The sequence below is a fragment of the Mesoplodon mirus genome, assembly GCF_964341445.2.
Source record: "Mesoplodon mirus genome assembly, chromosome: 9".
NCBI classification, from domain to species: domain Eukaryota; kingdom Metazoa; phylum Chordata; class Mammalia; order Artiodactyla; family Ziphiidae; genus Mesoplodon; species Mesoplodon mirus.
This window is the reverse complement of record NC_138985.1, coordinates 16925970-16942437: the sequence shown is the minus strand read 5'-3', so window position 1 is coordinate 16942437 and position 16468 is coordinate 16925970. Positions and strand designations below refer to the sequence as shown.

The window sequence follows — 16468 nt, the reverse complement described above, 5'->3', positions numbered from 1 at the left end:
GTATGTCACTTTAATAGATTTTGACAGCTTGAGTCTCTTATAGTTAACAGCATTTTTAGCTGATCCTCTGAAATGATCCTCAAGGAAAGTGGGTAGTAGTTACCTCCAGCAATTGTCGCAAACATCACATGAAGATACCGCACAGCATTTTTCAACAGTGGTTCTCACAAGCCTTGTAATTTGTATGCTTCTTCAAGATGCCTTACAAAGGGGATATTTTCAATGCATTTAGGAGACAATGGCCCAAGTGGCTTTTCCACTTCCCTTAAACTATATATTTTTAAACCTCAACAATTCCATTTGAAAATAGGATTCAACATTGGGCAGGAGACTGTGTAAAACGGGACAGGTGAAGGATTTTTCACAATCTGCGTACTATCCTTCCTCAAGTTTGAGGATGTGATTTCCTTTCACTTTCATTGCTAGGGTAGATTCAGATGCAGAATACCAGTTTTCTGCTTTTCTCCAAATTGTGGGGAGCACAAATGACAGGAAGGTAAGATGCTAATGTTGTATAATCTTGTATTTCAATACTAGTTTCTTTAACAGGGACACATACACATATAGAGGCTACGTTTGCAAAGAAACTTCTTCTACCTGAGGAATGGAACACACATTTTCGAGGAACTTTGAATCATAATAATATACTACTCTATGTATTTCTATGGATAACGTTAATGTGAGGATTATGAAAAGTGAGAGATCAAGTGGAGCCAGTGGCTGTTCAAGTTGTAAAACTGTCCCATTTAAAAATCCAGATGAAAACCTTAAAACATGGTCTATCCAAAAGTCTTTTCTGATTTTAAACTAAGTCTATCTGGAGGACTGGAGCAAACCAGAAGTGAAATTTCATTCAACTTTGCAATTCTAGTTTAAATTCATATCGAAATGGCCTTGATGACGTGATAGGCTAACTTGCAATGATTAGAAATTTCTGGATATTTTGTAAGTTTAGCCTTTGCCAAATTGACAAAAGCAGCACATTAAATAATATCTTATTTTTTGAGGAAACGTTCTTCTCATACAGAAAATGCTTCCCCTCAACCGGAAAAGCTGCTGACATTATGCCACACCATTGCAAAGTTATTCTTACTATCTTGTAACATTTCCTGATTGTCTACTTTGTCAGGGACTGTTCTAGAACTTTCACAGCTCACTTCATTTGATGCTAATGAGTCTCTGTGGCTCGTATTTTTAACTCCATTTTACAGATAGAGAAAGGAAGGTTGAGAGAAGATAGGTAATTTGTCCAAGGTTACACACCCAATGCATGAAAGTGAAAGAGCTAGCATTAAACAGACATATCTGATTCCCAAGGCCAAAGTGTTTTTTTATGATCTGAAACCAGAGGCATACTAAACCTAAATCTTTGCTTTTGATACGGAGGTGCTTTATGTGACTCCCTTGGGGGGTAATCAGAGATCTTTTTCCCACCTCCATAGCCAGTGGTTTACAAACTGAGACCTTTATCTCCTATGTGAGAATAGTAATCACTGATTAAATGACTGTGTTGAATGTCTTGTACTTAGTAGGTATTATATTAATTTGCACATGCATAGTGATGATATAATCACTGGAAACATTTTCTCCTTACAAACCTGAATATTCAAATCACTTTAAAATCAAATTTGAGTATTTTTCCAGAATAAAGTCTTTTTTTTTTTTTTTTTTTTTTTATAACAAATTTAATCAGTTATACATATACATATGTTTCCATATCCCCTCCCTTTTGCGTCTCCCTCCCACCCTCCCTATCCCACCCCTCCAGGCGGTCACAAAGTACTGAGCTGACCTCCCTGTGCTATGCGGCTGCTTCCCACTAGCTATCTACCTCACGTTTGGTAGTGTATATATGTCCATGCCGCTCTTTCACTTTGTCACAGCTTACCCTTCCCCCTCCCCATATCCAGAATAAAGTCTTAAAATGGTGATTTATATAATCTACATATGAATATTAGGTCTTAGACGTTATAAAGAATTAGGTTAATAAAAATTCTATCAAATGAGTAAGTGTTTATTAGGAGCAAAACAAAATTGTCACATAGATCATGCCACAGTCTACCCTCCATTCTATTTTTTCATCTACTTTATGTTTGTCCAGTTGGGGCTCAAACTCCATAATGGTTTCTTAGGTATATATAAGGCTCGATTCAAACCCAATTTTAAGACAAATCCTCTTTTCCTTTCTCTTTTCATTGTTTCCTTTTCCTCTCTCCTTCCTACCTTTGTCTTGACACCAAGATCAAAATGTTTTCACTACTGCACAAATACTGGATGACATTTCATCAACTGAAATCTGATTAGTAGAATAAGAAACTTTTATTATCAAATACACTCCTTTCCTTAGCTCCATTTTCTTTAAAAAACAGTAACAGACTTCAAACAATGACAAACACATTGAATTTTAAAAGTTCTCCGAAAAAGCCAATTCTGAATCTCAGTATTCTGAGATCTGATACACTGTATTTTCATCCTGGGAAATACTAACTCAGAAGAATAATAAGAGATTGAACTCAGTAATATCTGATGGTATGAAACATAATAACCTTTTGAACAAGGTAAACAAGGCCCAGGTAAATATTTTAGAGTCCTCTGAGCAATTCAAGATGTATGTGGATGTTAAAGTTCCAACAGGGGTCACGTAGGTTCAGAATCAATAATAACATAGAGATTATTGACTGTATTTTATGTACTTTAAAAAATTAACATTAGTTTTTAGAGGAATATAGACTGATTCCATTTTATATTATAGTCAATAAAATCCTCAGAATGATTACATTGTTTTCTGGAAGATTTTGTCTTCCCTCTAGATCATCATTTCAAAAGGAAGAACTATTAAATGCAATGATTGGATACATCTAATTGATGCTGAGCAGCAGAAGCTTTTTTGTTCAAGACTTGCATTGTGCTACTATCTTTTCTATTTATACATTGGTACTCCACAGAAAAAAATCACTGTCAACCTCTATAGTGGTTATCTGTTTCCTAAATAATATTCCTAAAATTTCATTAAGCATATGAATATATGAGTTTGCCATCATATTGTCTTTCATATGTTTAGAAAACATTTTTAAAAGCAGTTTTATCATAAATATTGTTTTGGATATTATGGGTACTTGTTGCATACTGTTTTGTCTAAAACACTTATTTTCTGTTTGGAGATTGCACTAGAATATTGTGCAGAAAAAAACATATAAAAATATTCAATATATCTACTGTTATTGTAATACAAATTACAGAGAGTAAGTCAAGACAAGATTTCATGACTCATCGGTATGTGCTGAGCCTAGAATGAGAAAGCATTAGGCTTTACCCAAAAAACACCTTTTCTTTTCAATAAATTTCTCAAATATTTTGTCTTCTTTTAATAAATGAAAGTTCTAAATTTGTTGAAAATGGTAATTGGCGATTTACATAAAACTTAAGGTAATACAGCAACACAAGAAGCAACAGATTGTGTGTCTTATTTAGAATTTAAAAGCAAATTCAGCCTTTACAAAGATTGGGGAAACCATGTATAGCCATGACATTTTTCACAGATGTGATTTTTGGTTTCAAAAGCTTGCTTTAAAAAAATCTATTATTTAAGATGACATAGCATTCACTGCCATTCAGGAAGCTGGTAGTAAACAAATAGGTTCTTGTTGCCGTTTTGTTTTTTGCCAAAGCAGTAGCAGTCTCTTGTATGTCACTAACTAAACTGACTCCCAAACAAAGAACTAATTTAATGGGATTCCCAAAGCATGTCAATCCAGATTAATCGTGTGGCAGCTCTTCTGTATGGAACATTTAGCCTCTACAAAATGAATTTCTGGCTGAGAAACTTATAAAACAAATACTATTTGTACTATAAAAGTTTTTTTTTTCAGCCAATGCCTGTTTATATATTGGAGGTAGTATGGGATAATGGCAATGGCTTTGCAGGGTCACAAAGCTATAAGACCTTGGGAATGTTAATTTGTCCAGCGGTGCCTCAGAATCTCACCTATAAAATGGGGGTACCTCAAATGCTTTATAGGGTGGTTATGATATAATACATGTAAAGTACTCACCATGGCAAATTAGTTAAGAGCAAGGACCCTGGAGCCAGAGTATGTCCCATGAAAACATGAATCTTGTCAGTTTTGTTGACCACTATATTCCTAGGGTTCAATAAAATAGTTCCTAGCATACAGTATGTGCCCAATAAATATGTGCTGAAAAAATGAAATCAAACATCTTGGCTTTGTCAATTCCTGGTTATATGACCAAGGGCAAGTTACTTACCTCTGTAAGCCTCATCAGCTTCCTAAAGTGAGAATTAAATGAGCAAAGTGTAAATGCTTAACATACTAGCTATTACTGTTAAACAAGCTGAACACAGCCTGAAAAAAGTAGGCATTCAATATGTGGTAACTATTATTACTAATTTGAATTTACAATTAATAGACTGTCTATTTTAAAAGATAATATTAATGAAAAAGATATTATGAGTTAAGGAAACTACTAGTTTTAAATAATGTTATATATTTGGAAGTCTTTTTAAAATTGCTAAACATGTGACATTATAAATGTTTACAGCATGTTTGGAAGAGTACATTTACCTGCATTTAAAATTCTGTTGTTTAAAAATACTTTCTCAGATATTCACCTTTCCCCATTAAATATCACTGTAAGTGATAAAAGGAATCTGCTTTTATTATTCAGCATAGGAAGTAGTTTTGAAGAGTGTGGGAAATACAGTTGGCCCACGTGTTCAGTATTGAGAACAATGACAAAAATTCCTCTCATATTCTAAATGCAGCACTTGTAAAGTACTGAGATATAAACTACTTTGCAATACTGAGTAAATCAGTGATTATTTTAAAACATTATTGCATGGAAGACAAAAAAATGAAATTATTTATTACCTTAACTCAAAACCCACCACATATATATATATATACACACATACACACATACATACATATATACATGTATGTATGTATACATATACATATATGTATGTGTATTTCAAAAATATATGTGTAAATCAACACTTCAGCATAGGTAGAGTTCCCCTCTTCTACTCAGAAATGAGTATATAGATAAATAAATAAATAAATATATATATATAAATTTTTACACAGAACTGCAGGGTCCTTCTCCTTTATTTCACTTATTTTATACTTTATCATGATATTTGTTCCATTGGAAACAAGATTCAGTAAAGTGTAATAAGGACGTGTTACCCACCAGGGGACACTTCCATTACTCTAAGCAACTCTCGCAATATTCGTACCAGAGTAGTTTTCACTGGTATCATCAGCTCTCCTTACCTCACAAATCTCTAATTTTCTGTCTCTTCTACCTTTTCTTCTGTCTGTTTTACCTTCCTCTTAACTTACTCTACTTTCCCTTTTTCTTTTCTTTTTTTTACTATGATTTTGCTTCAGGACTGCAAACTTTTATGTTACAAATAATATTTGTTTTTTAAGTTTCTTGGCCAGAAATTCTGGGACCTATCATGACTTAGTCTCTAAGAAACTCCTAATGCCCCATCATGGTCCCTCTCCTGTCCCTGCACCCTTCTCTACCAGATTGTTTCCAAGGGACTTTTATAGTATAGAGTTAATTTACATAAGAATTCATTATGAATTCAACAGCAAAGATACCCACAGATTAATGACAGTGGGTTGAAACGTTGATTTTGTCAAATGTAGTTAGGAAGGAAAGATGTACTCCCGAGCAGAGAGTGAAAGCAGTCAGGAGAAAATTAACTGAGAGGAAAGTACAGCAGAGTGAAATGCAGGTCAGTGAGAAAGGAAGAGGCAGCACAGGTTGTGATGGTGTGAAAATGAGGGACCAGATGAGAAAGACACTGATCCCTCCCTGCTCTGTGACACCTGAGCTTATCACACTGAGTCTTGAGAGTCAAAGTAAGCTTTTTGAAGGAAGACAAGACAGATCTCAGATCTCAAGCTGGTCCTGGTGAAGGGTGGGCCAGGGGATGCCTCCGTTCTGTGAATGACTCCTTTAAGCAGGCATTTGCCACCGCCTCTTACATTAATCACCTTTCCAGCACATGCTCACTTCAGCCCTTACTCCAGGCTTCTTCTCTCTCCCCGACCTCTGGATGAGTCTCCCTCAGCATTAGCGTTCTCACTGCGAATCAAACTGTCTCCTTTTTTTTTGTCTTAATTTTTCAGCTCAACATCTCTGCTCCTAATGCTACCAGTCTGCTCACTGGTCTTTGCAATGACAGTTCCTATACCTGGAGCGCTCTATCTACCTGTTACCAACTTTTCAAGTCTATGTTATTTTACCTTCCGTAGGATGCTTCCTTTTAATAAGTCTACGCTAAGCATATCCTTCTCTGAATAGTATCACAAAACTCAATTGTTTACTAATTAACTATTCCTCTTACTCTCTCTTCCCCAACTTGACAACAAATTTAAGAGCAGGGACAAAATCTAATGAATCTTTGGATTCTGACACTGGATGACTGACTAGAATATTAATAGAGTCATTTTGCTCGATTCTCCCAAGTCCTGACAGAGCCTCATCATTTACTATAAATCATGAACACAACTTCTGTCTTACCAGAAGTCCTTTTTCTCCACAATCCCAAAATCTGACACAGTTAAAAGGGGAAAGTTTATGTTATAATCATAAAAAAGGAGGTTTTTATAATTGCAATTGGAAACACTGTAAGGAAACAGTTTTTTCATCAACTTGCCATGCTGGTTTTCTTTTATTACTTCCAAACGTCTTACTCTGCCTGTATTATATAATAAAAATGTGTATGTCATCAGTCTCCCTGTTCTGAACACCAATGCATGACTTCTGGTCTGCAGTGGTGCTATGCTATGCTTATCAATAACAAAATTATGTTTTTGATATAAATACTTTTGAACATTTAAAAAATTCTATATGACTTTCTCTTTTCCAATTAATTGATAAAAGATGTCTCTGGGTCATTGATTATAGCAATAAGAAATATGCAAGAGATTCTTCTTATTTTTTTAAAAAACTTATAAGATTTGTCAAAAGGTGAATCGTGGCAATATATTTTCTGCATTTCTCATCCATGCTGGAGTCAAGCAGAGCATCAAGTAATTACCTAGTTATGTATTTCCTTGGCCACATGTTACAAAGTTTTCATGTGAGAATTAAATATTGGCATGTGGTAACATTTCAATTTCACAATTGAGTTCTGCCTATGGAGATCTAAGTCACAAATCACTCCAGGTTGGGAAAGGGAATCTAGTTTTAATATGTTTCTCAAATAATCAGAGTTTACATATTTTTATCTACTATCAGCACTGAAAACTTCAGATTCTATTAATTTTTCTCTTTGAGTCTTCTACAACTTTGAGGGAATAAGGGTTGTTGTTCATTTATAATATTTTTAGTTTTTATTCTTTCTAATGAACATTTTGATTGTCTCATGCACATTAACAATTTAATTTTGAGCTAAGATCAACTTAGGAGTTTTAAAAAGTTGTTCTACTCCTAGAAGATAAAGAAAAGGAAAGCTAGACAGTGTTGTTAATAAAATATATAAAAATTCAGTTTGGGAAAAAAGGTCCCTAAAGAAAGAAAAGATTAGATTGAGTATGTATCACTAGTGAGTTCAGAATTAGCATTTCATTTTCCTTGCCAAGTCATAAAAATGGTAAGCAACAAATAGAATGGAATTTAATAAAAATAAGTATGATGAACTACGCAAACACATGATTTTATTGACACCTGACCTCAGGGTCAAATGCTTAAAACATTCTCATTTGTGACTAGCAAGTATTTTGCTCTCAATAGTTGCATCCTATTAAACCACTGGACATGATGGCTGAGGTTTCCAGCAATTTGATTTAAAAGATGGGGATTATCTCATTTGAACTACATGGAGGTCTTGGAAGGGTAGAGTAAGCATTTCCTCATGACAAGTTCACTATTTCTAATTCAGTAATAACATCACATGGAGATTTGCCTTTTTAGTCATGACTGCAACAAATTTTACAGTGGTATTGTTTAATTCATTCTTTGATTTATAGCTGTAAACTAGGATCTTTAATTGTATTAAGGTGCTATCCCCTTATTCTCTCACAAAGAAGGAAGCTAATATCACAATGAATGAAATTCAATACTTTGACCACATCTCCATTTACAACATCATTTATGCACTACTATGATCTTTGTGGAAATGTTCAGAGAAATGTGTGAAACTCACTCAATGAAGTAGACTTCACCCTTCTCTGTATAGGCCATTTCCCAGTTGTCAGGCAATGGGTCTGATTCCTCATGCTCTTCAGGTTTAGTTGGTTTTGCATCATCCATCTGTTCCTTCAGCTCCTCGGGCTGACTATACACTGGTGCAGGATAAGGCTGGGGGGGTGTCTCCCCTGAGGCACCTGCACTCTTGTCTTCATGTTCACTGGATTCTATGAGAGAACAAGAGCATACGGTTAGTCACTCGAGCCACTCTAACTTCTGAGTGAGTGTGGACTATGCTCATCAGGGAATGAGCTCTATGAAGGCTAATAGGAAAAGCACAATTGTAACCAGCTCTGAAAATTAACACTAGGCCTATTGGAGTTCCCCTTTCACTCATCATTCTCACCTATCCTTCAACTAATTATTGCTGATGACTAACTTGGACGACCATTTCACAATGCAGGTGTGGCAGACAGTGTAATGCTCCCTAAGGAAGCCCATGCCCTACGCCCTGGAACATGTGATTTTTACCTTACATGGCAAAATAAGATTTGCAGAACTGATTAAACTAAGGACCTTGCAGTTGGGGGATTATCTTCAATTATTCAGGTGGGCTTATTTTAATGACAAGGGTCTTTACAAGTGTAAGAGGAAAGCAGAAGAGGAGTGTGAAAGGGAGATGTGACTACTGAAGAATGGCAAAAGAGATGCACTGTTGCTAACTTTGAAGATAGAAAGGGACCAAACACAAGCTAAGAAATATGGGTGGCCTTTAGAAGCTGGCAAGGCAAAAGAATAGATTCTCTTCTAGAGCCTCTAGAAAAGAACAGTTTTTCAGACATCTTGATGTTAACCCAGTGAGACCCAGCTCAGACTTCTAACCTACAGAGTTGTATGATAACATGCATTGTTTTAAGCCACTAGGTGTGTGGTAATTTGTTACAGCAGCAATAGAAAACTAATACAACAGAGCAAAAACTAAAAGAGATACATACCTTAAGAGAAATGATAAAAGGTTTGGAGGACGGACCCAAGGGTCCCAACAGGCAAATGCTATGAGCTCCAGAATGAGGAAAAGGGCCACAGGGAGAAGATATAACAACTCAATAAAAATAGAATATAAGTTGCCTAAGATGAAGAAACACTTGAGTCTGAAGATTAAAATGGTTCACTGAGGCGGAAGAGGGAAGATGGCGAAAGAGTAAGACGTGGAGATCACCTTCCTCCCCACAGATACACCAGAAATACATCTACACATGGAACAACTCCTACAGAACACCTACTGAACGCTGACAGAAGACCTCAGACCCCCCAAAAGGCAAGAAACTCCCCACATACCTGGGTAGGGCAAAAGAAAAAAGAATAAACAGAGACAAAAGGATAGGGACGGGACCTGCACCAGTGGGAGGGAGCCGTGAAGGAGGAAAGGTTTCCACACACTAGAAGCCCCTTCGCGGGCAGAGACTGCGGGTGGCGGAGGGGGAAAGCTTTGGAGTAGCGGAGGAGAGCACAGCAACAGGGGTGCGGAGGGCAAAGTGGAGAGATTCCCGCACAGAGGATCGGTGCCGACCGGCACTCACCAGCCCGAGAGGCTTGTCAGCTTGGCCACCGGGGCGGGCGGGGCTGGGAGCTGAGGCTCAGGCTTCGGTCGGAGCGCAGGGAGAGGACTGGGGCTGGCGGTGTGAACACAGCCTGAAGGGGGCTAGTGCACCACGGCTGGCCGGGAGGGAGTCCGGGAAAAAGTCTGGAGCTGCCGAAGAGGCAAGAGACTTTTTCTTCCCTCTTTGTTTCCTGGTGCGTGAGGAGAGAGGATTCAGAGCGCTGCTTAAAGGAGCTCCAGAGACGGGCGCGAGCCCGGGCTAAAAGCGCGGGCCCCAGAGTTGGGCATGAGACGCTGGGGCTGCTGCTGCCGCCAAGAGGTCTGTGTGCGAGCGCAGGTCACTGTCCACCCCCGTTCCAGGGAGCCTGTGCAGCCCGCCACTGCCGGGGTCCCAGGATCCAGGGACAACTTCCCCGGGAAAACGCACGGCGCGCCTCAGGCTGGTGCAACGTCACGCCGGCCTCTGCTGCGCAGGCTCGCCCCGCCTCCGTGCCCCTCCCTCCCCAGCCTGAGTGAGCCAGAGTCCCCGAAGCGGCTGCTCCTTTAACCCTGTCCTGTCTGAGAGAAGAACAGACGCCCTGCGGCGACCTACACGCAGAGGCGGGGCCAAATCCAAAGCTGAGACCCGGGAGCTGTGCGAACAAAGAAGAAAAAGGGAAATCTCTCCCAGCAGCCTCAGAAGCAGCGGATTAAAGCTCCACAATCAACTTGATGTACCCTGCTCTGTGGAATACCTGAATAGACAACAAATCATCCCAAACTGAGGTGGACTTTGAGAGCAAGATTTATTATTTTTCCCCTTTTCCTCTTTTTGTGAGTGTGTATGTGTATGCTTCTGTGTGAGATTTTTGTCTGTATAGCTTTGCTTTCACCATTTGTCCTAAGGTTCTGTCCGTCTGTTTTTTCTTTTTTTTTTTTCACTTTTTCAAAAAAATTTTATCCTAATAATTATTTTTTATTTTAATAAATTTATTGTATTTTTCTTACTTTATTTTCTTTTATCCTCTTTCTTTCTTTCTTTCTTTCTTTCTACTTATTCTCCCTTTTATTCTGAGCAGTGTGGATGAAAGGCTCTTGGTGCTGCAGCCAGGAGTCAGTCAGTGCTGTGCCTCTGAGGTGGGAGAGCCAACTTCAGGACACTGGTCCACAAGAGACCTCCCAGCTCCATGTAATATCAAATGGTGAAAATCTCCCAGAGATCTCCATCTCAACACCAACACCCAGCTTCACTCAACGACCAGGAAGCTACAGTGCTGGACACCCTATGCCAAACAACTAGCAAGACAGGAACACAACCCCACCCATTAGCAGAGAGGCTGCCTAAAATCATAATAAGTCCACAGACACCCCAAAACACACCACCAGATGTGGACCTGCCCACCAGAAAGACAAGATCCAGCCTCATCCACCAGAACACAGGGACTAGTCCCCTCCACCAGGAAACCTACACAACCCACTTTAGCCACTGGGGACAGACACCAAAAACAATGGGAACAATGAACCTGCAGGCTGCAAAAAGGAGACCCCAAACACAGTCAGCAAAATGAGAAGACAGAAAAACACACGGCAGTTGAAGGAGCAAGATAAAAACCCACCAGACCTAACAAATGAAGAGGAAATAGGCAGTCTACCTGAAAAAGAATTCAGAATAATGATAGTAAACATGATCCAAAATCTTGGAAATAGAATAGACAAAATGCAAGAAACATTTAACAAGGACCTACAAGAACTAAAGATGAAACAAGCAATGATGAACAACACAATAAATGAAATTAAAAATACTCTAGAAGAGATCAATAGCAGAATAACTGAGGCAGAAGAACGGATAAGTGACCTGAAAGATAAAATAGTGGAAATAACTACTGCAGAGCAGAATAAAGAAAAAAGAATGAAAAGAACAGAGGACAGAGACCTCTGGGACAACATTAAACGCACCAATATTCGAATTATAGGGTTCCAGAAGGAGAAGAGAAAAACAAAGAGATTGAGAAAATATTTGAAGAGATTATAGTTGAAAACGTCCCTAATATGGGAAAGGAAATAGTTAATCAAGTCCAGGAAGCACAGAGAGTCCCATACAGGATAAATCCAAGGACAAATACGCCAAGACACATATTAATCAAACTGTCAAAAATGAAACACAAAGAAAACATATTAAAAGCAGCAAGGGAAAAACAACAAATAACACACAAGGGAGTCCCCATAAGGTTAACAGCTGATCTTTCAGCAGAAACTCTGCAAGCCAGAAGGGACTGGCAAGACATATTTAAAGTGATGAAGGAGAAAAACCTGAAACCAAGATTACTCTACCCAGCAAGGATCTCATTCAGATTTGATGGAGAAATTAAAACCTTTACAGACAAGAAAAAGCTGAGAGAGTTCAGCACCACCAAACCAGCTTTACGACAAATGTTAAAGGATCTTCTCTAGGCAAGAAACACAAGAGAAGGAAAAGACATACAATAACAAACACAAAACAATTAAAAAAATGGGAATAGGAACATACATATCGATAATTACCTTAAATGTAAATGGATTAAATGCTCCCAACAAAAGACACAGACTGGCTGAATGGATACCAAAACAAGACCCATATATATGTGGTCTACAAGACAACCACTTCAGACCTAGAAACACATACAGACTGAAAGTGAGGGGATGGAAAAAGATATTCCATGCAAATGGAAATCAAAAGAAAGGTGGAGCAGCAATTCTCTTATCAGACAAAATAGAATTTAAAATAAAGGCTATTAGAAGAGACAAAGAAGGACACTACATAATGATCAAGGGACCTATCCAAGAAGAAGATATAACAATTGTAAATATTTATGCACTCAACATAGGAGCACCTCAATACATAAGGCACAAATACTAACAGCCATAAAAGGGGAAATCGACAGTAACACATTCATAGTAGGGGACTTTAACATCCCACTTTCACCAATGGACAGATCATCCAAAATGAAAATAAATAAGGAAACACAAGCTTTAAATGATACATTAAACAAGATGGACTTAATTGATATTTATAGGACATTCCATCCAAAAACAACAGAATACACATTTTTCTCAAGTGCTCATGGAACATTCTCCAGGATAGATCATATCTTGGGTCACAAATCAAGCTTTGGTAAATTTAAGAAAATTGAAATTCTATCAGGTACCTTTTCTGACCACAATGCTATGACACTAGATATCAATTACGGGAAAAGATCTGTAAAAAAAATACAAACACATGGAGGCTAAACAATACACTACTTATTAACGAAGTGATCACTGAAGAAATCAAAGAGGAAATCAAAAAATACCTAGAAGCAAATGACAATGGAGACACGATGACCCAAAACCTATGGGATGCAGCAAAATCTGGGAAGTTTATAGCAATACAATCCTAACTTAAGAAACAGGAAACATCTTGAATAAACAACCTAACCTTGCACCTAAAGCAATTAGAGAAAGAAGAACAAAAAACCCCCAAAGTCAGCAGAAGGAAAGAAATCATAAAGATCAAATCAGAAATAAATGAAAAAGAAATGAAGGAAATAATAGCACAGATCAATAAAATTAAAAGCTGTTTTTTGGAGAAGATAAACAAAATTGATAAACCATTAGCCAGACTCGTCAAGAAAAAAAGGGAGAAGACTCAAATCAATAGAATTAGAAATGAAAAAGGAGAAGTAACAACTGACACTGCAGAAATACAAAAGATCATGAGAGATTACTACAAGCAACACTATGCCAATAAAATGGACAACCTGGAAGAAATGGACAAATTCTTAGAAATGCACAACCTGCCAAGACCGAATCAGGAAGAAATAGAAAATATGAACAGACCAATCACAAGCACTGAAATTGAAACTGTGATAAAAAATCTTCCAACAAACAGAAGCCCAGGACCAGATGGCTTCACAGGCGAATTCTATCAAACATTTAGAGAAGAGCTAACACCTATCCTTTTCAAACTCTTCCAAAATATAGCAGAGGGAGGAATGCTCCCAACCTCATTCCATGAGGCCACCATTACCCTGATACCAAAACCAGACAAGGATGTCACAAAGAAAGAAAACTACAGGCCAATATCACTGATGAACATAGATACAAAAATCCTCAACAAAATACAAGCAAACAGAATCCAACAGCACATTAAAAGGATCATACACCGTGATCGAGTGGGGTTTATTCCAGGAATGCAAGGATTCTTCAATATACGCAAATCAATTAATGTGATACACCATATTAACAAATTGAAGGAGAAAAACCACATGGTTATCTCAATAGATGCAGAGAAAACTTTCAACAAAATTCAACACCCATTTATGATAAAAACCCTCCAGAAAGTAGGCATAGAAGGAACTTTACTCAACATAATAAAGGCCATATTTGACAAACCCAGAGCCAACATTGTCCTCAATGGTGAAAAACTGAAAGCATTTCCACTAAGATCAGGAACAAGACAAGTTTGCCCACTCTCACCACTCTTATTCAACATAGTTTTGGAAGTTTTAGCTACAGCAATCAGAGAAGAAAAGGAAATAAAAGGAATCCAAATTGGAAAAGAAGAAGTAAAGCTGTCACTGTTTGCAGATGACATGATACTATACATAGAGAATCTTAAAGATGCTATCAGAAAACTAATGGAGCTAATCAATGAATTTGGTAAAGTAGCAGGATACAAAATTAATGCACAGAGATCTCTTTCATTCCTATACACTAATGATGAAATATCTGAAAGTGAAATCAAGAAAACACTCCCATTTACCATTGCAACAAAAAGAATAAAATATCTAGGAATAAACCTACCTAAGGAGACAAAAGACCTGTATGGAGAAAATTATAAGACACTGATGAAAGAAATTAAAGATGATACAAATAGATGGAGAGATATACCATGTTCTTGGGTTGGAAGAATCAACATTGTGAAAATGACTCTACTACCCAAAGCAATCTACAGATTCAATGCAATCCCTATCAAACTACCACTGGCATTTTTCACAGAACTAGAACAAAAAATTTCAAAATTTGTATGGAAACACAAAAGACCCCGAATAGCCAAAGCAATCTTGAGAACGAAAAACGGAGCTGGAGGAATCAGGCTCCCCGACTTCAGACTATACTACAAAGCTACAATAATCAAGACAGTATGGTACTGGCACAAAAACAGAAATATAGATCCATGGAACAGGATAGAAAGCCCAGAGATAAACCCACGTACATATGGTCACCTTATCTTTGATAAAGGAGGCAGGAAGGTACAGTGGAGAAAGGACAGCTTCTTCAATAAGTGGTGCTGGGAAAACTGGACAGCTACATGTAAAAGTATGAGATTAGAACACTCCCTAACACCATACACAAAGATAAGCTCAAAATGGATTAAAGACTTAAATGTAAGACCAGACACTATCAAACTCTTAGAGGAAAACATAGGCAGAACACTCTATGACATAAATCACAGCAAGATCCTTTTTGACCCACCTCCTACAGAAATGGAAATAAAAACCAAAATAAACAGATGGGAGCTAATGAAACTTCAAAGCTTTTGCACAGGAAAGGAAACCATACACAAGACGAAAAGACAACCCTCAGAATGGGAGAAAATATTTGCAAATGAAGCAACTGACAAAGGATTAATCTCCAAAATGTACAAGCAGCTTATGCAGCTCAATAGCAAAAAAACAAGCAACCCAATCCAAAAATGGGCAGAAGACCTAAATAGACATTTCTCCAAAGAAGATATACAGACTGACAACAAACACATGAAAGAATGCTCAACATCATTAATCATTAGAGAAATGCAAATCAAAACTACAATGAGATAGCATCTCTCACCGGTCAGAATGGCCATCATGAAAAAATCTAGAAACAATAAATGCTGGAGAGGGTGTGGAGAAAAGGGATCACTCTTGCACTGCTGGTGGGAATGTGAATTGGTACAGCCACTATGGAGAACAGTATGGAGGTTCCTTAAAAAACTACAAATAGAACTACCATATGACCCAGCAATCCCACTACTGGGCATATACCCTGAGAAAACCATAATTCAAAAAGAGTCATGTACCAACATGTTCACTGCAGCTCTATTTACAATAGCCAGGAGATGGAAACAACCTAAGTGTCCAGCATTGGACGAATGAATAAAGAAGATGTGGCACATATATACAATGGAATATTACTCAGCCATAAAAAGAAGCAAAATTGATTTATTTGTAGTGTGGTGGATGCACCTAGAGTCAGTCATATAGAGTGAAGTAAGTCAGAAAGAGAAAGACAAATACCGTATGCTAACACATATATATGGAATCTTAAAAAAAAAAAAAAAAGTCATGAAGAACCCAGGGGTAAGATAGGAATAAAGACACAGACCTACTAGAGAATGGATTTCAGGATATGGGGAGGGGGAAGGGTAAGCTGTGACAAAGTGAGAGAGTGGCATGGACATATATACACTACCAAACGTAAAATAGCTAGTGGGAAGCAGGCACACAGCAAGGGGATATCAGCTCGGTGCTTTGTGACCACCTTGAGGGGTGGGATAGGGAGGGTTGGAGGGAGGGAGACCCGAGGCGGAAGGGATATGGGAACATATGTGTGTGTGTGTGACTGATTCACTTTGTTATTAAGCAGAAACTAGGACACCATTGTAAAGCAATTATACTCCAATAAAGATGTAAACAAACAAAAAAAAAGGTTCACTGAATC

General features: G+C 37.8%; 1 protein-coding gene across 2 annotated transcripts in view; it reads right to left on the bottom strand.

The window, feature by feature from the left end:
- The window catches only part of MAGI2 (membrane associated guanylate kinase, WW and PDZ domain containing 2), a gene marked incomplete at its 3' end in the record, with an annotated part of 1305599 nt that overhangs the window by 459547 nt on the left and 829584 nt on the right, over positions 1-16468 (bottom strand). For both annotated transcript variants that reach the window (XM_082632410.1, XM_082632411.1), the window contains exon 5: positions 8189-8399. In XM_082632410.1, coding sequence (XP_082488536.1) covers positions 8189-8399 — 211 coding nt within the window. The remainder of the gene's footprint in view (positions 1-8188; positions 8400-16468) is intronic.